The 25,154-nt window shown below is 43.9% G+C and overlaps 1 protein-coding gene across 1 annotated transcript in view; it reads left to right on the forward strand.

The window, feature by feature from the left end:
• Nucleotides 1-5,755: 5,755 nt before the first annotated feature.
• LOC144511726 (chitinase-3-like protein 1) overlaps nt 5,756-25,154 on the forward strand; it is a 28,942-nt gene continuing 9,543 nt past the window's right edge. The window contains exons 1-9 of the mRNA XM_078241949.1: nt 5,756-5,801; nt 6,520-6,627; nt 8,197-8,229; nt 12,902-13,094; nt 13,310-13,366; nt 21,682-21,847; nt 23,834-23,958; nt 24,139-24,262; nt 24,715-24,897. Of these exons, the coding sequence (XP_078098075.1) occupies nt 5,756-5,801; nt 6,520-6,627; nt 8,197-8,229; nt 12,902-13,094; nt 13,310-13,366; nt 21,682-21,847; nt 23,834-23,958; nt 24,139-24,262; nt 24,715-24,897 (1,035 nt within the window). The remainder of the gene's footprint in view (nt 5,802-6,519; nt 6,628-8,196; nt 8,230-12,901; nt 13,095-13,309; nt 13,367-21,681; nt 21,848-23,833; nt 23,959-24,138; nt 24,263-24,714; nt 24,898-25,154) is intronic.

The following is a 25,154-nucleotide window of genomic DNA, read 5'->3' on the forward strand; positions in this document are numbered from 1 at the left end:
CTTGTCAAACTTACTGGCACATCCCAGAGTCTAAAACACCTCATGAAAGAGACAGGGAGAAAGAAAGAGAGAAAGAACAGGCTTGCAGCCCAGAGCTGGGCAGCAAAACAAGCCTCAATGTGTTTGGTGAGCAATTCCACTGAAGTGCCGGGCTCTGTATAGGACAGAGATCTGGAACATCAACAATGAACATTCTCTGCAAATAGTTTGCTTCTAGGAATTACACTTTCACTTGAGGGTGATATCACTTCGATGTCAGCGGAATAAACAACCCTCGTTTTGTGCAATCCTTCATTCCCGCGTTATATTTTGGTGTCAGGAGTGGGGTTCCATGATGGATATGTCAGGCCATAGCAGACAAAACAGAAATGTGCTTGGCCAAGATGGAGGTGGTGAAAGTTCTGGGACTGGCTCTGACAGCAAGGGAGGATTTAGTAGCTGCAGCTGGAGCAGAGGTGCCGGTTTCATAGGATGAATCTGAGAGACAGTGAGCAGATGATGGCTCCCAGTGGGCCTCCTCCAATATTGGGGAGAAGCAGGGCATACCCTACCTGCCAATGAATAGAAAGCTGGACAGATTTGGGGGGGAAACCAGACACGTCCAATGATCTGGCAGCTGAGGACCTGACTGAGGACATGCAACTGGTCATAACATCCAGGATCCTCAATGAGGAAGAGCAGGCAGAGCATGTGGTGGAACATCTGTGCAGGAAGCTTTGCCTGGAAATACTGGGGACAGGGACAGATGTTCAAATAATTCTGCATTGGAAATCTGAGGTCCAGACTTGGGTTTTGGGGGAACAGCAGTAGCCTTTCACAGATGCAGCAGAGGTTTATTGAATTCAAGCAAGCTGAAGGAGAGGAACTGGCCTCCAGATCCCTAGAGTTGGTGAAGTTGACTACATTGTCCTCCTGGATCCTTCCTTTGGATCAACCTAGGACATGAAGTTGAAAAGTCACCAAGCTGAAGTAGTGAGGGATGAAACAGAATTAAAAGTGACAAACCCCAACTGTCCTTGAGAAGATCCAGGAAAATGGAAACACCAAGGCCCTCAGCTAAAAGAGTGAATGTTTAAAGCAAGCCACTTTTGCCAGTTTAGTGCGAATTATGGTTGATGCCATGTCTAATCCCTCAGTTAAGAGTAGCATTCTCACCCAATCCTCCACGGAATATGGGATTTTGGTGGAGGGGAGGATGTGTTTGATGGAACCATCATGCTGGAGTGGAGGAAATGGAGGGGGTGGACTTTTCAATATGGAGATTGATTGGATAGATAAAGGGACTGCACTCATGATTCTGGGAGAGCAGAAGTGCATGAAATAGAATGACGCAGTTGAGGACACTGAGGGAAAGGAAAGACATGTCAGAAACACAAATAAAACATCTTGGATCATCCAACCAAATGCAATTCAGATGAGGAAACTGGAAGAATACATAAAGTCCTTACAGCAGGTGGGGAGTGAGGAAGTGTAGTCAAGGTTAGAGGTGTAACTGATTTTAAGCAGTGCAGAGGCAGAGAAAGAGGGGAGGGAAGAGAAGGTATGAAGAAAAGGGAATGTCTGAGCTCAGGTGGAAAGCAGGAGTGAATAAACGATAAAAAGAATGGAGCAAGACAAAAGAGGGTGACAATGGGACAAGATAATGATTGGTTGAGGCTAGACAGAGTGGAACCACAATCAGGATGTTTGTGTACCTTTACAATGGTTAGATGGAACCGGATGGCCATAATCTTGTTAATCTTTAACAACGTATATTTGGATGATTCAACATTTGGTTGATGGAAGGGTTCACCTCATTCTGGGCAGTGGTCACGTAACATAATTGTTGGTAGAAATGAGACAGGTTGGAGACAACTGATTTTGGCTGGTGCAGCAACATACGTGGACAAGTGAACCATGTGAGCCATAAGGATAGGGTTATAAATGAACAGAACCAAACACTGCTGACTTGTACAAGAGCTCTAACACTGCATTGCTGTCCAGAGATTCAGACCAGGTAACATCAACCATGATTCGGTGAATTGTTGATTAAGTACCGTGAGTATGATTGATTCTGCTAATATTACACTAAAGGCTTATTATTCCCAATTGGGATTGCCAAACCAAATCATTGACAAAATAACTTTGAGTCATGTGGTACCATGATAGGGATTCTGCTACATTGATGACCTGGGCATGACTCAAACCTATATTCTGCTTAAACAGATGAGGTGGAGATGCCGGCGTTGGACTGGGGTAAACACAGTAAGAAGTTTAACAACACCAGGTTAAAGTCCATTGTGTGGCTTTTGCTACCAAATAAACCTGTTGGACTTTAACCTGGTGTTGTTAAACTTCTTACTGTAAACAGATGAGCACATCTATTTTAACATTTTAATTGTTGGTCGAATGAAATTATGTACTTTGTTACTCAAATTTATGCAAAACTTCACTTCAGACAGTTTGGACGAGATTTTACGGCCTCGCTCGAGTGGTACATTCCTGCAATCTGAATGTCAATTGCACTGTTCTCAATTAAACTTCTGTGTCTTGTGTATAAATATTATAATGCAGTAGAAATATTTTCCAGTGTATTCTCGGCTGCAGCCTATTGATAAACAGCTTTAACTCTGCTGATTGATGGATCACGTGGATCTCATGTGACCCATCATTGGGGCAGCATGGTGGCACAGTGGTTAGCACTACTGCCTCCCAGCACCAGGGACCTGGGTTCAATTCCAGCCTCAGGTCACTGTCTGTGTGGAGTTTGCACGTTCTCCCTGTGTCTGTGTGGGTTTCCTCCCGCAGTCCAAAGATGTGTGGGTTCGGTTGATTGACCACGCTAAATTGCCCTTAGTGTCAGGGGGTCTAGCAGGGTAAATACCTGGGGTTATGGGGATAAGGCCTGGGTGGGGTTGTTGTCGGTGTAGGTTCAATGGACCAAATGGCCTCCTTCTGTGCTGTAGGAATTCTATGATTCTATGAAAATGCTTCCAACTGTTTAATCTATGAAAATCGCCGAGTCCCCACCAATGAAACATGGCAAACCTTTAAAGAGCAGCTGATCCAAATGCATCTTTTGTGGGCTCTAGTTTCTCTCTTTCTTGAACATGGGAGAATAACAGTGCACAAATTCACAAAATTAACAATGCTGTTCCAGTGGGCCAAAGAGACCACTTCTGACTAAGGTTGAATTTTTACAAATGTGTTAAATGTTCTGGTTAACTTTAACCAACTTGACATTTCACATTGTTTGTTATCACCACCAAGATTGCAGAAAAGTTTAGAGTGGCAAAGATGATGACACAACCCTCAAAAAAAGTGTCAACTCAAAAAGCAACTCGTACCTGGGTAAAGAAACCCTGAACATGGCATGATATGATTGAGTACTTTGTTTTAGAAAATTGGATTTCAGGATATTTATTTTTGGATCACACGAATGCTTTTCTTTCTCTCAAAATATGGTGGAATTTGTATTCAATCAATACAATTAAATCTGAAATTAAATGTTCAGTGATGACCATGAAAATGTTTTATTGCCATAAAAATCCATCGGATTCACTCATGTCCTTTTGAGAGCAAAATCTACTGTCCTTACCTGGTCTGGCCTTTATGTGACTCCAGAGCCACAACAACATGGTTGACCTTGAACTGCTCTCTGAAATGGTTTTGGAAGTCACTCGATAGTGCCTAACCACAAGAAAATTTGTAAGGAATAAAGCCCAACGGATCGAGACACCAGAAACAGCAGTGACAAACTCAGCCCTGTCAACGCTGCAAACTCCTCAGTACTGACATCTGCGGACTTGTGCCAAAATTTGGAGAACTGTCCCACAGAGTAGTCAAGAAACAACTTGACAGTCATACTCACAGAATCATACTTTAGGGATAATGTCCCACACGCCACCATCATCATCCCACCTAATGTGGCAGGGCAGTAGTGTACAGTCAGGATGGAGTTGTCCTGAGAGTCCTCAACATCGACTTTGGATTTCGGACCCCATGAAGACTCATGGCATTAGGTCAAACTTGGGCAAGGAAGCATCCTGCTGGTACCATGTGCTGCGCCCCCTCCCTCTATCGCACCACCACGCACCTCTCCACCCCACCACACCTCACAACATCCTTAGCTGATGAACAAGCTCTCTACCATGTTGAACACCATTTGGAGGAAGCACTAAGGGTGGTAAGGTGCAGAATGTACTCTGGGTGGGGATCTTCAATGTCTTGGTAGTACCACTACTGACTGAGCTGGCTGAATGCTAAAGGACGTAACAGCTATCCTGGGTCTGTGGCAGGTGGTGAGGAAACTAATAAGAGAGTAAAAAAACATACCTGACCTCATCCTCACCAACGTGCCGGCTGCAGATGCTTCTGTCCATGACAGTATCAGTAGGAGTGACCATCACACAATCCTTGTAGAGACAAAGATCCATCTCCACATTGAGGATGCACTCCGTCATGCTGTGTGGCATTATCACCGTGCTAAATGGAATAGGTTGCAGGCCGATCAAGTAACTACAATCCAGCTGATGTTACTAATGGATAAATCTGATTCCAGGATGGGACTGGCTTGACAAATCCTAACTTCTCTTTTTGTTTAGATAAATGGAGGGTGGCTACTGACCAGAGTCACAGGAGTATTCCGATGATCTTTGAACAGAAGAATAAAACATTTTATTAAAGAAAAGATTAACTATAATGCATTACTTCTTCACTCCAACTGTACCTTTACAAATATATACAGTTTTGTAAGGATAACCAAGTTACAAACTCTATTGTGTACTCTACTGATCACAGTAAGTACACAGTCCATGTAAACCAATCGGTGATAATACCACTATGCCACTAGCTCCCATTAATGCTGCCTAAAACAACTTCTGCAGATTTCTCATCAATTCCCCAGACACTTGCCAAACTCTGAGCCAACTGGTCTCACTGGAACTTTGTCTTTCACATGAGGGTTTCCAATTTCTGCTCTTGAAGAGCAAGCCATGGAATCTCCTCTTAAACAATGTTTTCTCTCAGGTGTCTTCATCAAGGATCCATCTACAGGTTTTCAACCTCTCTGCCTGATGTTTCTCTCCCCTGGGTCACCACTTGCTTTCAAGCTATACCTTCTACGCAATCTCTCAGATACTCATTTGTGCCAACAGAACAGCACTTCTTCAGAGACCCATAGTAAGGGGCCAGCAACCTTTGGCAGTTTCGCCAGATCTTCTGCCTTTTGATGAACCCACTATCAGTCCTAGCCCATCCGGCCTCTATTTCTTATGTTCTAATTTCTAACAGAAACGTTAAGGCCAGAGTGATCCTTCTTGGCCAATAAATGCAGTGCCAGTTTTTGGAGATATTGAGGGGAGACTGGTAGACATTCATTGAATTTCTGTGCCTTTGTGCCTTGTCTGACATCATGCCTGAGGCGTCACGCTGACAGGCACTGACCCCTCTGGTTTCTGGCCAATGATATCTCCCAGGCTGTTGATAGAGGGAATTTGATGATCCAACTCCTGCACAATTCCACAGCTCCGCCCACACCAAGTCCCATTCCAGTGGCCTCCATTAAACTCCACCCATAGGGTGGAATTTTACAAGAATGATTCTAAGTGTTTAGCTAATGTGAAAATGGGAGAGTTGCAGATCCAACTTTTGAGCGCGTTTTCATGCCCAATCTTGTGCACATAGTGCATGGAAAATGGTCTAGACCATTTCTAGCTGCAGTAGGCAATGGGCTGGGCTTAATTCACCAGCCAGCCTGCAAAGGAAACTGTTGCGCATGTGCAGACCTCTGATTCTGCACATGCGCAATAGCAGCAGTGGAGGTCTGACAGACAGAGAGCTGTCAGACCCTGGCCTGGCCACGCCACCATAGGCCCCACCCCTATAAGTCCTGCCACATAGACCCCACCTCCTATAAGCCCCACCCTCTTAGACCCCATCCCTCAAATGCCCTATCCCCCATAGGCCCCACCTTCTATAATTCCCATCCCCCACAGGCCCTTCCACCTATAGGCCTGCCCCCAGTGGCCAGTGCCAAGGTGCCCAGTGGACATTACCGAGGTGCCAGGCTGACACTGTCAGGATGGCACTGCACAAGGGGCACCTCCCTCTTGCACTTGACTTCCCCAGGGGGTCTCAATTGTCTCCGGTTCTACTGGTGATGCTCACACGATTGTTCCCCGTTCATGGGTGCAAGTGTTTTCCTCACCGGAGAGAACCTCTCCCAACAAGGCCATAAAGGAAAGTGAGCCCAGACGATTGAGCGCCAGGTTCGCTAATACCTTGCAACCATGCAAATCAACATTGCAACATATTTAAATAATTTATTCAGCCTCTGCCCATTTCCACTGAGAAGTTGACCGCGCCAGAAATCCAACTCTTGTAAAAGTGCGAAAGCCGAGAAATCAGGCGTGATCTTGATTTCTTGGTCTTGTGCTATTTTACTGGCTCGCTCTGCCCACCGATGGGCGGGGCAAACCAGTAAAATTCTGCCCATTGTCTCTTTGCAAATTCTTTACTTGTTGATGATTTCTTCTACAGATCCTTTATTCAGTCTTGTGCAGACACTATCAAAGGCACCACTGAAAGGAAAACCAGTGACTGGACAGCTTCAAAGCTCTCGGATGGGGAAGGCACTTTTCTTGACTGGTCAGTGTTGGCTATTTTGTGTTGGATTATTTTTATTTTCTCCTATAGTATAGACTATCTGAAGTGGTAAATATGGCCACATAACCAGATTGATTTCATCAGAAGGTCCCGCATTTCTCACGTTCTGTCCATTCATGTGGGTATTGTTCACATAGTGCCCTGGGATTGTGTACACTGGCATTGGACTGGGAGCAGTGCTCCGAAAGCTTATGGTATTTGCTACCAAATAAACCTGTTGGACTTTAACCTGGTGTTGTGAGACTTCTTATTGTGTACACTCACAGTAACAGGCAGACACTGGAACAATTTAGCATCTCATCCAGAATGTGGCACCACCGTCTGTGCGGGCATCATCCCTGTGATTGCCCAGTGTGTGCTGGGACTAGATGGGTTTCCTCAATGCCAGCACCTACTCAGGAAATTATCCTTATGTTGATGCTTGGGGTCTCAGACAGCTTGAATATTGATGAAAAGAGAGACATGTTACTGAAGCCTTTCATCCTGCACTCATCAGGACAAATGCAAAAGTACCAAATTTCAAATGACCACAACAGTTTATGCTACAGAAGGAAAGGAAACTAATTGGTTGGGAAACTGACTCTGATTGGCCAAGGTGTTTCCATGGAGAAATCAATGGGGAACTATAGGCTCCTGAGTTTCTGGAAAATATAATGAAACCAACAATTCTTGGACATGTTACATTTTTTTCAGAGAATTCTTATGTATGAATGTGTCACTTCTAACAAGTGGAAATGTTACATGCTCGATTAATTATCTTAAATTGGTTATTAGTGTCTCAACTGCTGCCCAATTACAGAATCATATTAACAGTACATCTCAGCAATTGGCCAACTGATTCAAATAGCATATTCCATTGGTTGTTTGGAATCAGCAGATTACAGACCATACACAGCCCACTCATGCTGACAAAACCTGAAATAAGATGCCTCCTGTTGGATATTATTCCACATTTGGACAGCATTGCCTGAGCAGACCTGAATGCACTGATAGTGACACTAACAAATTTAAGATAATCAGTTCAGTTCGTGTGGCTCATCAACATTTGTTAGAATTCACGAACGTGCATACGCAGGTAGCCTTAATTGCAACTTTTTTTGAATCACCTAGAAGTTCAGGAAGCTGATAGTTCCCTGTTGCTCTCCCCATGGCAACACCTCAGCCATTTAGTGTCGACTTGCCAATCAATCAGTACCATTTTCTCCTGTAGTATAGACTGTTGTGATCATTTGAAATTTGGTATTCTTGTGTTTGTGCTGATGAGTGCAGGATGAAAAGCTTCAGTAACATGTTTCTCTTTTCACAATTATACTCATATATCCAAATCAATTAAATTTTCAAAAAAGGTCAGGCTACATTAGGTTCTGGAGAATAACAATTAACCTACAACATTGATGTTAAAATGTACTTTCACAACCAGAGCATAATCAAACTAAAATATTAATTTAGTTTAATTTGTAATGGATTTTTAACAGTAAAGTTCTGTAGGTATTTATCACAATTTTGCCAAGTGCTACATGAAATAAAAATGTGTTTTTATTTTTACTTTAGTGAGTTTGGTCTTCTTGCATCACATTGCATTGGGTAAGTCATTGTACATTTCTAGCTTCTATCAAGACATTGGTTTCATTGGTCCAGGGAATGGGAATGGAATTGAATTCCTCAAGTGATAGTGAATTTGGAGGCAGAGGGCATTGAATTGGGCAGCAGGGTGTGGGGTTGGACCTTGTACATTCTCATCGCTGTCTGATGATGTCCGGGTGAGAAGGCTCATTGAGGTCTATAAATGGTCCATTAATGTCCGCTTCACTGCTTCATCACTGGTATTCAAACAGTGACAGGCAGGAATATTATTAAGTGGGAAACTCTAATCTTCCCTCTTTCAAAGGCACTCAGTGCCTGATGGAGAGACTTTATCAGGAAGTGGAGAGCATTTGAATATCCTTTTAATTGACTAGGAAACTGATCACTATATCCCAAATACAATTGGAAAATTGTTCAATGCTACAATTGTTCAATATTGTTCAAAATGATCAACAAAACATTTGCAGTATTTTATAATAGGCTTACTCGTAGGTGCTGGGTTGTCACTGTGATTGAAAATATGAATTTTGAAATGATAAGCCACATTAATTAAATTCCATAACCTTACCATTTTTTAATGTATTGAGGAATATTAGTATAAACGAAAATCTGCTTTTAATAAGACATTCACATCTTCACATCTCTCTGAATGTGTTGGTTCATGGCACAGTTTGTATCTGGAAATCTGCAAATAAGTTCAAGCAAAGATTTGAGGGCAAACAATATTTTTTCAACATAAACACAACTTTGGGCCAAATTTGCAATATCGCTAATGCATCTAAAGTAGATAATCTTCCCCATAGTTCACTCCACTTTGTCAAAGTCCTGTGAGTGAGCAGACTGGAACTATTGTGTGTTCTGGTCAAATCAATCATCATCGTCAGCAAATCATATTCATCTGCTCTTAGCAAATCTCAGTTGCTGAGATTTCACATTCCTTCATTAGAGTCCAAAATGAGTTTCTGTGGTTTGATTCCTCACCTTCATGTAATGAGTATTCAGCCCTGAGATGGACATAGAATCATAGAATCCTTACAGTGCAGAAAGAGGCCATTAGGCCCATCGAGTCTGCACCGACTACAATCTCACCCAGGCCCTATCCCCGTAACCCCGCGTGTTACCTGACACTAAAGGACAATTTAGCATGGCCAATCGACCTAACCTGCACATCTTTGAACATATTTGCATATGCAACCCAGCGTGGCTGAGTATTTTGCATGCAGCATGACATCAGTTTCTAGACAGGATCAATGTCCATACTTTTAGTCGTTGTGTCTCTCCACTCAAGGATTATATTGTACACGTCTGTGCTTGATTTTTTGATGAATCTGTTGGTGATTTCCACTGTCACCTTAGCCTTCTCATTTGACTGGGGACAGTGCAGAGATGATGCATGGTGCTGAATTTCCCAATCCCTTCTGAATCTACTGAATTCTTAACTCGTGAACTGAGTGCCATTGTCACTCATCATAATGTGTGGAATGCCTTTCCAACTGAAAAGTGCTTTCAGATATTCTGTTTCTCTTTATCATTGAATTCAGCTGGTCTAACTCCCAGTGGTTAGAATAATGGTCTACAGTGATGAGATAATAAATTCCTACCAAAGCGAAGAGATGTACTCCTAATTTAATTCATGGTCTGTCTGGAATGTCATGCGTCAATGGCTCTCTAGCTAATTTAACTTGGCACTCATTGCATGCACCACATTGGCCAATGTGGTCTTTGATTTCATTGCTCATGTTTAGCTAGTAAAAGACATCTCTTGCCTTCCTCAGAGTAAATTCAATCCCTTGATGGCTTTCATGGATATCTTTCAGCATCTCTCCTCCCATCTCCTTAGGGATGATGACTCCATTACCTTTGCACAAAATGCCATTTTGGAGTGACAATTCAATTTGGTATGCCTGCTATGTTCTTGCGACCACAGGTGTGTCCATAATGTTCTCAAATCATCTTTACATCACTACTTCTTGTAACGCTTGTGGAGCTGCATCCTGTTGGGTAGTTCACTCGACTGGAGCAAGACACTCATTACCGACTCCATGTCTCTGCTGGGTTAATGTCTTCCAGATCATGTTGAGCTGCTGTTGCACGTTGGATCTGGAAGATGTTGCACTCTCTTGAAGCCTGCTTAGCTTTCCTGACAGAGGTGTTGGGGAGGGAGGGGGGGGGGGGGGGGATTGCTGTCAACAGCATATCTGCAATGTGCATCTGTTTCCATTGCTTGCATGTCATGTCCAGATGATATTTTTATAAAACAAGCAATGTCCTTTTGGAGCAGTTGGTAGGGGCTGCAGAAAATGTTTTGAAGAGGCTTGTGGTCAGACTCCACTGTTATTTTCTCTCTCCCAGGCAGACACTGATGAAAATGTTCACAGACAAAAACAATGGCCGGGCGCCCTTCAAACTAAGCACAGTGTTGTTCCATTTGCGTTAATGTCCTGAATGCAAATATGACTGGTTGTCCTTGCTGCATCAGAATTGTTCCCAGATTCATCTCACTGTCGTCACATTGCAAGTTGACTTCCTCATTGATATCATTGTACTCCCGCACTGGCATTGCCATCACTGGACGCTTGATTTTAGTGAACGCTACTTCCTGTTCTGTCCCTTAATACCACAGCATCTCCTTGACAGTCTGCTTGCACTACAATTCACATTCAGCTAACAAACTAGGCAAAGATGTGGCTAAATAGTTCATGAATCTAGTGAATTATTGCACTGCTTTCACATCTGTTGTTCACTGCATCGTTGCTATGGCTTTCACCTTGTCAGAATCTAGGTGAAGACATTTTGCTGTCAATACATGAGCTGTCTACTTGACTTCAGGCATCTTCAGTAGCAACCTTTTATTGTTCAACTTCAGATTAATCTGTCAGGCTTTCTCAGATTAAATTCTGATCATGATCAGTTATGGCTTCTTCCTTTGTGTCTCCACACCCATCGACTAGTATATCATCCACTGGCTTCCACAACTGGAAGATCACTGAATATCCTATTCTGTCTGCGTTGATGCTCTTCTGGAGCTGTGGAAATACAAAACAGCACATGAAACAATCTGTACCCCCCAAACAGTGTCCAGAGTGTCATTAGAAAGCTGTTAGAATTATAGAATCATAGAATTCCTACAGTGCAGAAGGAGGCCATTTGGCCCATCAAGCCTGCACTGACAATAATCCCACCCAGGCCCTATCCCCGTAACCCCACGTATTTACCCTGCTACTCCACCTGACACTAAGGGGCAATTCAGCATGGCTAATTCATCTAACCCGCACATCTTTGGACTGTGGGAGGAAACTGGAGCACCCAGAGGAAACCCACGCAGACACGGGGAGAACGTGCAGACTCCTCATAGACAGTAACCCAAGCCGGGAATCGAACTCGAGTCCCTGGCGCTGTGACGCAGCAGTGCTAACCACTGTGCCACCGTGCCACCACTCATCTGTTCTTTTCACCCAGCTTCACATGCTAAAACGATCCTTCGCATCTAGGGTAGTGAATATGCTTGCCTTGACAAGTTACAGCATCATTTCTTCAATGGTTGGCATGGGATAGTGAGATCTCTTCAGTGCTTTAGTTAGATCTTTTGGGTCTAAGAATACTCACAGCTTACCAAGTTGTTTCACTTCTACCATGCTGCCAATCCAATCTGTCGGAGTTGTCACTTTATGATTACCCCCCACTTTCCCAGGACTTCGATTTTGTCTTTTAGGGCAGTGGACTTTAGGGCAATGGAGGTCTTCTCTGTAGATGCTAAATTGGTCGTATAGTCTCATCTATTTCTAGACATTATGATCCTGGTAGACATCGAAACCCTGTAAACACATCTTTGTATTCCTCCCAGATCTGTTCTGCCGTCAATGGTTTTGTATGCTGTGACATATTGTGAATATCTGCTATCACATTCAAGGTTACTAGCCGAAGCTTTAGACTTGCTTCAGTTGAAATGAGTGGTCATTTTGTCCCATCTATGATCTGGAAATCTTGACCTTCCTTCTTTCCATTGCGTTGGGCTGTTAGACTAACTTGTCCTCTTGATCTGAATATCATGAACGGGATTTTACGGCCTCGCTCGGGCAAGACTGGAAATTCCCACCCGAGGTCAGTGGAGATTTCCGCTGTCGGACCCTTGCCCGTGCCGATTCCATGGCGGGCGAGGTGGTAGAGTTCCAGTCCATGTCTTCCTATAATCACAATCTTACTTTCAAGTGCTTCATTTTCAGATTGCCATGTTAAGCCGCTTCACACAGATCTTGATTTTGAGATTCCGATGGGAAAAAGGGATGTTTGGGTTTTGGAAATGTAATCTTGTACTGTGTGACAACCTGAATGTGATTCTGCTATTCAATTCCGACCTCCGGTCACTGTCTGTGGGGAGTTTGCATGTTCTCCCCATGTCTGTGTGGGTTTCTGGAGGCAGACATCTTAAGATAAGAGCTCTCATGGAACACACAATAAAAACAGAGCACAGAAGGCAAACAATTTACTATGAGGGCAACTGCAAAATATTCCTTCTGAATAAAAGTAAAAGCTTGCTTAGAAGCCCCGCAAATGTTTATTCCAAGCAGGCCCAAGGATTCAGGAAAGTCCCTCATATATTTCCTTCTTTTAGTTTTGTCACCTTATTGTCTTTAAAATTTCAAATAACTATTATATTTTCTTCATACTTTAGTCTTCTCCTACACACTTCTTTGCTACTACTTGGAATTATCCCCAGAAAGATTTAAAGGAATCAAGTTCTGCCCAGAAAATATTGACCCTTGCCTGTGCACCCACCTGGTTTATTCCCATGTCAATATGACAGCTGACATCTCCCAGTGGAAAGATGAACCTAACTACAAGAGATTTAATAGTCTGAAACATTCGTAAGTCTTATCCTTCTCTCCAAACTGCATTAGTTATACATTTCCGATCCATTTTACAATTATTCTCAATTGAAATAATTTTGTAATCAAGGGGTCATTGACATAATTGGTGTGCATCTTTTATATAGGTAGAAAAATTCAGTATTGGTGTTGTACGCTCCTACCTTATTCACTGTAATACTGACATCCATGGTGTTTCTCATTTTGATTAATAGAAATAAGAATCTGAAAACACTTATTGGGTTCGGAGGTTGGAAGTTTGGAACCAGCAGGTAAAATTTATAATTCTCCAGATAGGTATAATGTCTCAAAGTTTAATGAGTCGAGTGTTTTTAAATATCAATGTCAGCATTTCTTGGTTATTTGGTAAGATTAAATTGGCCATTTTAAATTGTGCAAAAGAACGCTGGCAACAGGCACTTAGCTGGTAGCATTCCAGGCTTCTTGTTAGATTCCCCATTAGATGCTGAGAAGTGTAGATTGCCCTGTCAGACACAATCCACAAATATGGTGACTGCATTAGGAATGCAACTCTAAGTTATTGGTTACCATCTACTGAATGAGGATGTTTGTGGACTCCAAAGGGGCATTATGAATTATTACACATTTTCTGTCACTGGGGATCTATGTACACCATCTGTCATTGACCATGTGGATGGGACAGGGAGAATAATTTGTCCTGACCAGTTAGTAAATTGAAAATTTCTCCCTAACTCTTTCTTTGTAATTCACAACAGCACAAGATCATTAAAGAGGAAGAAGGACATTCTTCACATAATCATTGAGAAAGGACCTTAAATTTTCCCATTACAATATATGATTGTTTCTGAAAAGATTTCAGTACTTCATGCCTACGTTTTCTTGGGCAGCACGGTGGCAAGATGGTTAGCACTGCTGCCTCACAGCACCAGGGACCCGGGTTCAATTCCAGCCTTGGGTCACTGTCCATGGGGAATTTGTATGTTCTCCCTGTGTCTGCGTGGGGAGACACAGGGAGAACATGTGCTCTGGTTTCCTCCCATCCTCCAAAGTTGTGCAGGTTAGATGGATTGGTCATGCTAACTTACCCCTTAATGTCAGGGGGGATTAGCAGGGTAAATGCCTCACATCCTTTAAAAAGTACCTGGATGAGTACTTGGCACACCATAACATTCAAGGCTATGGGCTAAGTGCTGGCAAGTGGGATTAGGTGGGCAGGTCAGGGCATTTCATGTGTTGGGGCAGACTCGATGGGCTGAAGGGCCTCTTCTGCTCTGTAGTAATCTGTGATTCTGATTCTTCTAAATGCATGGGTTATGGGTGGGATTGTTGTTGCAGTCTCAATGGGCCACATGGCCTCCTTCTGCACTGTAGGGATACTATGATATATTACTATGATACGTACTATGATATTGCGATGATATCAGAATGATACTATTATGATATTACTATGATACTATGACATTACGTTGCCTTACACTGTAAAATGTCTCGATTTTAACAAAAGTGCTTTATGAAACGCTGTGAATGTGAAATTCTGTATATGAATTCAGTTGCTTTTACTCTACCCCAAAACATTATCCATAACTTGATTTCCCTTCATAAGAAGTAGAACTCCCATATCAATCCAATGATTTGCCATTTACAAGTTGGCACCTCCATTTTTAAAGTTTAAAGTTTATTTATTAGTGTCACAAGTCGGCTGACATTAACACTGCAATAAAGGTATTGTGAAAATCCCATAGTCGTCACACTACCAGTGCCTGTTCAGGTACACTGAGGGAGAATTTAGCATGGCCAATGCACCTAACCAGCATCTTTTATTACCTTACAAACCTTTAATTTTATTGGCTGGGACAATTGAAAAGTCTTTTACTGAGACAGTAATTTCTTCTTTCAGTTTGTTAAGAATCTAGCTGGTGTTGCCAGAAGAGAAACTTGGAATGCTGGTTACTAACTGTATTTTTTGCTGTGTGATGTAATGTGAGGAAAGATGTGAAGATTATTGAGGATGGTTGCAGTCTTGTAATAATTCAACAAGATAAATGCTTACTAAACAATAAAACACACCACAAGAAAGTCAATTTATAAACATACACTGAACTACAATAATACACGATCATAGTTGATATTACTACTGAACAAGAAGATCCCAGACTGGAATCCTAGCTTAAAAGAACATGGGGGTGATCTTACCTGCTTGGCCCACTGATGATCGGTGTGGTGAGCCGTCTTTGGACTGTGGGAGGAAACCAGAACACCTGGAGGAAACCCACGTAGATACGGGGAGAATGTGCAAACTCCACACAGACAGTCACCCAAGCCGGATATCGAACTGGGTCCCTGGCGCTATGAGGCAGCAATGCTAACCAGTGTGCCACCATGCCACCCCATCATCCATTTCAAATGGGCAACCACTAACAAAAGGAACAGGGTGCCCATTGATGGTCCAACGTAATCAATGTGAACACTCACCCATGGATGACCTGGCCATTTCCAAGGTGTGAGGGAGCAGTGGCAGGTAACTTTTACTGCAGCTGGCACTGGTCACTTTGTTTTACCATCCTATCTATAACAGCATCAATGCCAGGCCACCAAATGTAGCTTCTTACTAACATTTTCATCTTCAATATGCCTAGATAGACATGATGCAATTCTTCTAGCAGAAACTCTTTCTACTTTGGGAAGTTCCACTCTAGCTCTCCAAAGGATGACACCATCCTCTCAACTAATCTCATCTTCCTTACAACAGTAGCTGTCACCCCTGTGTCTACCTCAATCTTCAGTGGCCGGCCATTTACTAACAACACTACTGTGATAAGGGCTACCTTGTCTGCTTCCACATTGTTTAATGTCATTACATTTTGTGCCCTGCTGGACAATCCTCCATACTATGTAATGGGGATGAATTATTTACTCTGTTTGTACTGGGCTGGCCCTGCTTGCTTTTACATTTCTGACTTAAATGGCCTGCTTTTCTGCACCCAAAATTCTCTGTTCCTTTAAATCTACACACTTCTGGGGATGTCACTGACATGGTCAGTGCTGCTGCCTGACAATGACAGTGGGCCAGGTTTCCACGTTGGATGACATGTGGAGTTTGCATGTTCTCTCTGTGTCTCTGTGTGTTTCCTCCAGGTGCTCCAGTTTCCTTCCATGCTCCAAAGATGTGTAGGTTAGGTGGATTGGTCATGCTAAATTGCCCCTTGATGTCCCAAGATGTGTAGGTTAAGTAGATTAGCTGTGGTAAATGCATAGGTTTACAGGGATAGGGTGGTGGAGAATGGCTGTGTCAGATTCTCTTTCGGTGAGTCGGTGCGGACTCAATGGGCTGAATGGCCTCCTTCTGCACTGTTGGGATTCTATGGAGTGTTCCCCCATAACAAAAGCACTATATGTTACTCTTAGGCTGCTTAAATCTTCGGCATCTAGTGATTCTTCCTACTTTTGCATTCAACTCACTGTTTGTGAGTGCTGGTTAGGTGCATCGGCCATGCTAAATTCTCCCTCAGTGTACCCGAACAGGCACCAGGTATTTTCAAGCAATTTCATTGCAGTGTTAATGTAAGCCTGCTTGTGACACTAATAAATGAACTTTAAACTTTGAGTTTGATCCTGCTGGTGATGCTATTACTACTCGCAGTTTCCTGTTCTAACTGGTGGACCTCGATGCTCTGTTCATTTTGTAACTCCTGGGCGCCCTTCTTGACACTCTTTAGCTCTGCTATCATTTCCTGCACCTTCTTAGAAGTCAACTCAGATTCAACCAACTGCAAAGTGACTGGATTTTCCTTATCTGCATTACCAATCGATTCCTTAACATCTCGTTTAAAGCTGACCCAAGTCACAGTGTTCTGGAATCTGTTTTAATCTTACTACAAAAGCTGTATTGGTCTCCCCTAGGCTCTCCCCATTGAGTTACACTTATATCTTTTGCAGTGTTCCCAAGTCTTTAAGATGGTAATGCCCCTTTGCTAGCTCAATGAGCTCTGCAAATATTTTCATGTCGGGAGATTTTGGCGACGTTAAACTTGGGATCAAGATATATGTCTGGGTCCCACATGCAATAACTAAAATGACTTTCCTCTTATCCCTCCCCTCTATTCCTTTTGCCCTGAAAAATTACTCCAACCATTCCACATACTGTAACTGGTTCTCAGCTGTCACATCGAAAGCCTCTAGCTTCCCAAAGAGAGGCCTGTCTGCTCCCTCTTTTTCAGCCTTGCGTTGATCTGATTCACTCTGTAGTTTTGCAGCAACATTCTATTTGAATTCCTCACTGCAAATAGAGTCGCTCTGATTTACCTCATCGCCAATGTAGTAATTGGTAGGATTGGTGACAGATAGTTAGTATATAATGAACTAGCACAGTTTATTTACAAGCAGATACACAATACAGAACACTTTCACAATATTAATGCTTCCAGCTCGAGGATCTACTCTGGCTGCAAAAGCCTGCACTCTGCAGCAAGATCCCCATGCTCATTCCCCATTGGATGAAAAGATTAAAAGACTCTCCCAATGGGCCTTAAAGGGGCCAGCAACCATCAACTTCCCGTAGGAACTCTGTCGGGTCATCATTTTCTGGACATTCCATTTTTTGGAGCAATGTGTTTGCGACTTAAATGATAGTGACTGAATTTGCAGAAATGCGAGAAATTTCCAATTTTACCACACTGTCAGCATTCGACTTCCCCTTGCTGGACAGACTTGGGGTCTATGCTTGTTTTTTTGCACCATCATGTTTTCATGCTTTTTTGCATAATTTGGCAGGATTCCTGTGGGTGGGGTGGCTGCCCGGGAGGCAACACAGTCAATGAAGTCTCAGAATGGTCTCAAATTTTAGCCAGATCAATGCTCAGATCAAATCTCTTGCTGCCACATGTGCACTGAAACACTTATTCACTTTGGAAGCAAAAAAAAGAAGGCAGATTACTACCTGAATGGCTGTAAATTGGGAAAGGGAAGGGTGCAGTGGGACCTGGCTGTCCTTGTGCACCAGTCTCTGAAGGTAAGCATGTAGGTGCAGCAGGCGATAAAGAAAGCAAATGGTATGTTGCTTTCATTGCGAGAGATTTTGAGTACAGGAGCAGGGATGTGTTGTTGTAACTATACAGGGCCTTGGTGAGGTCACACCTAGAATATTGTGGGCAGTGTTGGTCTCCTTTTCTGAGGAAGGATGTTCTTGCTCTCGAGGGAGTGCAGCAAAGGTTTACCAGGCTGATTCCGGGGATGGCGGGGCTGATGTATGAGGACAGATTGACTAGGTTAGGATTGTTTTTGCTGGAGTTCAGATGAATGAGGGGGAGGAATCTCATAGAGACTTATAAAATCTTAACAGAGCTAGACAAGATAGATGCAGGGAGGCTGTTTCCGATAATAGGTGTGTCCAGAACTAGGGTTATAGTCTGAGGATTTGGGGTAGACCATTTAGGAAGGAGATGAGGAGACATTTCTTCACCCAAGGAGTGGTGAGACTGTGGAGTTCATTACCACAGGAAGCAGTTGATGCCAAAACATTGAATGTATTCAAGAGGTGGCTAGGTATAACACTTGGGGCGAATGGAATCAAAGGTTATGGGGAGAAAGCAGGATTAGGCTATTGAGTTGGATGATCAGCCATGATCGTGATGAATGGCGGAGCAGACTCGAAGGGCCAAATGGCCTCCTCCTGCTCCTATCTTCTATGTTTCAATATGTTTTTTACTTGATAATGGGGTTGCATGGTGGATGAGAAAATGTCAAAGCATTTACTAATGGAATCAAAATGCATGGTCGATTCCTGCACACCTAGGAGAACATTGTCTGCTGCAGGATCTATTCTATGTAGAAAGGAAATAACTTGCAGCTTTGACCTCTCTTCAGGCCCCCGAGACAGTCAAACAGGAAAGGCAAGAACAGGGTCTGCTTACTAGATATGAGGGGCATTTTCTGCCCCCCACCAACCAAGGCTTGTTTTCCATTGGTGGAGCCGGCTCGCCATTGGCCACTGGCGGGATCTTCTAACCTTGTCGAAGTTTTTTTGGGGACCTGAAGATCCCGTCCATGGGAAAGGCCGCAAAATCTGGCCAATGGTCATTGTTATCTCTTTCCAGTCTGCTTCATTCAACAGCTAAAATTTCTTAAATTGCTATCATAGGTTTCTTCACTCTGTGGTTGGACTCTAGACATGGGATTTGGCTCTTTGACAGATTGTAGACATCCTCTGGTATGCCATTCAGCCCTTCAAGCCTGCTGCACCATTCATTATGATCAGGGCTGATAATCGAATTCAATATCCTGATTCCCCTCTTCCCCCATATCCCTTGATCCCTTTCTCCCCAAGAGCTACATCCAATTTTTTCTTAAGATCACATAATGTTTTGGCTGCAGCTATTTCTGTGGTAGTGAATTCCGCACATCATTCACCACTCACTGAGTGAAGAAAGTTCTCCTCACCTCAGTCCTAAATAGTTTGCCCCTTATTCTCAAACTATGGCCCCCTAGTTCTGGACTCCCCCATCATTGGGAACATTCTTTCTGAATCTACCCTGTCTAATCCTGTTAGAATTTTATAAGTTTCTATGACATCCCCTCTCGCTCTTCTAAACTCCAGTGAATACAATCCTAACCGATTCAGTCTCTCATCATATGACAGACCTGCCATCCCAGGAATCAGCCTGGTAAACCTTTGCTGTACTCCCTCTACAGCAAGGACATCCTTCCTCAGATAAGGACACCAAAACTGCATGCTCCAGGTGTGACCTCACCAACGACCTATACAATTGCAGCAAAACATCCCTATCCCTATACTCAAATCCTCTCGCTGTGAAGGCCAACATTCCATTTGCCTTCTTTACTGCCTGCTGTACCTGTGCACTTATTTTCAGTGACTGATGCATGAAGGCACCTAGGTCTCATTGAGTATCCATCTCTCTCAATTTATACCCATTCAAGTAATAATCTATGTTCTTATTTTTGCTACCAAAGTGGATAACCTCATATTTATCCACATATACTGCATCTGCCATGCACACGCCCTCACACTCAACCTGTCCAAATCATGCTGGAGCATCTCTGCATCCTCCTTACAGCTCATCCTCCCACCCAACTTTGTATCATCTGCAAATTTGGATGTAATACATTCAGTTCCCTCTTTCAAATCATTAATATATAGGGTGCGATTCTCCCAGCCTGCTGCACTTCGAAATCTGCGTAGCAGGCTGGGAGACTCAAGTGGAGGCCATTATGCAGGCTCTCTGCTGGGTGCCACGGCCTCTGTTTGTCTCCTGCAGCTGGATTTCCGGCACCGTCAACTACATGCGGAGCTGTGTAAATTAGTATGATCCTAATTAAAATGTCTTTCACATATAATTAATTAGCCTCCCCCCCCCCCCCCCTCCCACTGCCAAGAGTGTTTCACTACAGCAGGGTTCACAACATCTCCGCACTTCCGAGGAGCTAGTAGCCCAACCCCCTGGAGTCAAGGGGAGGCCATCAAGGCCCCCCAGGAGGTCGAGATGAGGGGAGTGCCCCCTGGGCATTGCCAGCATGGCAATGCCAGCCTGGCTCCCTGGCACTGCCCAAGGGGCAAAATGCTAATGCCCAGGGGCCTTTGGCACTGCCCACCGGGCATCAGGCAAAGCCAAGAGGGTACGATCAGAGGGGGTGGGCCTAATGGGGGCGGGGCCTCAGGGGGTATGGATTGTGGTGGGGGTCCCCCTGCCACTTTGCAAAGGGATCGCAGGTAGAGGGAGGCAGGCCAGCAATCAGGGCTGGGCATTGGGGTGGGGTGGGGGGTGGGGGGGGGGTGGGGGGTGGGGGGGGTGGGGGGCAGGTGGTGGGGACTGCCGGGGGCTAGTCAGGACTGCGGGAGAGGGGGGCATCAGGGCTGCCGATGTGGGAGTGGGTGGGTAATTGGGAGATCGGGGCTTTGGTGGGCCAGCAATCGGGCCTGGAGGGGTCAGGAGGAGCAGCAATGTGGAGTTGCCGTGCTGACGAGCGATCGATCTTGCCAGCAACTGGGAGGCCGGCAGTGCGGAGCTACTGCATGCGCGCCGATCTCAACTCTGACAGATCGGCGCATGCGCAGTAGCCCTCTCAGCGCTATGCTGCCACCTCGCCAGTGGGAACAGGTCCCGCCCACTGATTTTTAATGAAATTTCACGCTCGTGCACTCTGCAGTGTATGGAATGTGGGAGATTCATTTTGAAACTCCCACTGAAAAAGCGACAGAGTTTATTTCAGTTTTTACGTGAATTCGACACTTAGAATTTTTGGGGGAGAATTGCCCCCATAATGTGAACATTTGGAGTCCTAGCATAGATCCCTATAGTACCGCATTACTACTACTGCTAAACAAGTTACAGAGACACTTCTTAGACATGATTCCAGCCTCTCCCTCTCTCTCTCTCTTGAGTCTGACACATAGCTGACTAGTTTAATGAAACATCAGCCACTACATGACACATTAACATATCCCAAGTGTTAATCCTTTATTGAGTGTAGATTAACATAAGCATGTTACACAAAACAGTGCTGGCCAGAAATAATAGCGTAATTTTCAAAAGAAGATTTATGGATTTAACATTTAATGCTTTCTCTCTTTTCAATCTCTTCTGGTAATTAGATTCACCAGCATAGCAGCTACAGAGGAATCTCGTTCAAAATTTATCAAGGCTGTGATTACCTTTCTACGGAAACACGGATTTGATGGTTTAGATCTGGACTGGAGGTATCCTGCTGCTCGCGGCAGTCCAAAGGAAGATAAAAAACACTTCACATTCTTGGCCAAGGTGAAAGGTCAACGGCAATTATATTTAATGTGGCATCTTCTAAAATATATTCGGAGATTATCTAAAACCAACAATACATCACCATCAGGGGAGGACCAACCTATAGAAAATAACTTTTGGACAAACACTGAAAATGACACAAACATTTTTGGTTTAACCAGGATATCAGGGAAATACACACAGTATCAGAATATTGGGCCATAACTTTCTGGATCTCCAGTGTCAGATTTGGGGGAATACCCCAAAGATGCACTGGGGAAACCCTCTTAGATACATAGATATATAGAAGATAGGAGCAGGAGGAGGCCATTTGGCCCTTCCAGCCTGCTCCACCATTCATTACGATCACGGCTGATCATCCAACACAATAGCCTAATCTTCTTTAAATAGACGTTCTTGGATGGTCCCAGGTCAGGTTTAAATGGTAATTATCCAAAAGTGCTAACTTCCCCTGGGCAATTGCATTGTGTTGTGAACCATCCAACAGAGTGAATGAAATTGCTAAATTTGCATGGTCCTGCCAGTTTTACCTAAATAGTTACTGTGAAAGATTTAGAAGAAAAAAATGGGCTTCTAAATTCTGCATAACATTTTTAAATACCCAGACCGAGCCCTGCACAGGACACCTCCCACCCCCACGATCCCCCCCACACCTTATCCCAAACAAGCACACTCCTTGTCCAGACCAGGCTCAGACCCTGCCTCACGACCCAAACACTCTCCCACGCCCTGCACCCCCTGCCCACAATCCGACAGCCCTCCCCACCCAGCACCACCCCTGAAACTCTGACCCCACCTGCCCAGCCTGACCTGTCGTATGACCAACCCCTCCCCACCTTCGCTATGGCCCGATCCAACACTGGACACATCCCTTCCCCAGCCTGACACAGCCCAGCACCTTCTCCCCGACCAAACCGACTCGATCCGACACACCAGGCACTCCGCTCTCCTGATCCAATCCAGGCCAACACTTGTGTCCCAACTTCCCAGCCTGACCTAACACCAGACACCCCCCTGCCCCGGTCTGACTTGGCCCAACTCATCCCTCCCCACCCTCCACCTGACTCCACAGCCCAACACCCATCCCCCCTCCCCACAGCACGCCCACCCCACCCCCCCACAGTTCCCAGGTCTGGACCCGCCCACACCGATGCCTGAATTCTATCTCCACATTATATTCACTTATCTTTGAAACTTATCTTCTTCCTTTCTACCTTCCCTTTGAACTCACCTGCTTTATGGCAGCTGGTGTTGCAGAAAGAGATTTGTTCTCCTTTGTTGTGCTCCTTTGCCACTTCACGCTGGAACTCCTGACTCCCCAAAGCCTGCCCACAAGGCACAAGTCAGGAGTGTGAGGAATACTTCCCACTTGCCTGGATGAGTGCAGCTTCAACAACACTCAAGAAGCTCAACACCATCCAGGACAAAGCAGCCCACAACATCCATTCCTTCCACCACCAACACTCAATAGCCGCAGTGCGTACTATCTACAAGAATGCACTGCAGCAATGCACCACACATCCTTAGATGGCACCTTCCAAACCCATGACCACTTCCATCTAGAAGGACAAGGGCAGAAGATACACAGGAACACCAACACCTGCAAGTTCCCCTCCAAGCCACCCATCATCCTGACTTTTAAATATATTGCTGTTCCTTTGCAGTCACTCGGTCAAAATCCTGGAATTCCCTCCTTAACGGCATTGTGGGTCAACCCACAGCATGTGGACTGCAGCGATTCAAGAAGGCAGCTCACCACCACCTTCTCAAGGGCAACTAGGGATGGGCAATAAATGCTGGCCAGACAGCGACGCCCATGTCCCATGAAGGAACTTGTAAAAAGTGCTTTGCCAACGTCCGATGCATAACCAATTATAATTCCTCAGGAGAGACAGAATGCCCATGAATGTCGACTATCACTTGGGCTGCAAGAATTATGTTCTGAAGAAGTTTTTATCACCATTAACAATTGCTCATCCTTCATAGGAATTGTTCGAGGCCTTTACAGCTGAGGCTCAGACCTCTGGGAAGGTCAGACTCCTGCTTACAGCTCCAGTAGCCGCCAACATAAACGTTATCAAGAAGGGATATGAGATAGCGAAGGTGTCAAAGTGAGTATAGGATAAAGTCCTCATTCTGAATCATTTAAAAAGTTAGAGATAAACCAATTGAAGGAACTCTAATGGGGAATCATTGTTTGACTACTGAAAATATTGGCAGAGTAAAAGTTACAATGATATCTAATAACTATTCGATAAAAATTTGAATTGTATTTGGTATTTTTTAAACAGATATCTAGACTTTATCTCTGTGATGACACTTAATTTTCATGGGAACTGGAATAAATTCACTGGACACAACAGCCCCCTGTATCGTGGCTTTGTGGACCTTGATCATCAAAGTGACTTGAATGCTGTAAGTATATCATAAAATCATAGAATCCCTACATTACAGAAGGAGACCATTTGGCCCTCAAGTCTGCATTGACAACAATCCCACCCTACCCCCTCAGCCCCACATATTCACCCTGATAATCCCCCTGAAATTATGGTCAATTTAGCATGGCTAATCCACCTAACCCGCTCATCTTTGGACTGTGGGAGGAAACCAGAGCACCCGGAGGAAACCCACGCAGACATGGGGAAAACATGCAGACTACACACAGACAATGACCGAAGTCGGGAATCGAACCCGGGCCTCTGGCACTGTGAAGCAGCAGTGCTAACCACTTCGTCACCATGCCACCTCTATCTGCTAAAAATTGACATCTGTATTCAATTATTTATATTGTCATCTTAAAATATTACAGGAAATTATTTTTAATTTGTTAAACCTTAATTAAGATATCTGGCTGTATTATCTTGCAGCATTCTGTGTTGAAATACTGGACAGACAAAGGTGCACCAGCAGAGAAACTACTTGTTACATTTCCAACCTATGGAAATAGCTACACCCTTAAAACTTCTGAAACAGGTTTTCGTGCTCCAGTTTCTGGAGCTGGTGAACCTGGTCCATACACTGACAGACCTGGACTCCTTGCATACTCTGAGGTAATTATGCTGCAAATGTTATTAGTTTATTACATAATAAATTCTGTAAATTCTTAAGTAGAAAGTCAATAAATTGTTTCAAAACATTGTGGTAGAATTATCATGGTGTTTCTGTTAGAAATTCCAAATATGTTTTATATCATATATAGTATATAAATAAGTATATATAAATATATATTTTATATATGGACATACACATGTATGTAGGTATCTTTCTTAGACAGAAGAGAAGAGCAGATAAAGTGAAGGATCTTGGT

The sequence above is a fragment of the Mustelus asterias genome, chromosome 25 (assembly GCF_964213995.1).
Source record: "Mustelus asterias chromosome 25, sMusAst1.hap1.1, whole genome shotgun sequence".
Lineage (NCBI taxonomy): Eukaryota > Metazoa > Chordata > Chondrichthyes > Carcharhiniformes > Triakidae > Mustelus > Mustelus asterias.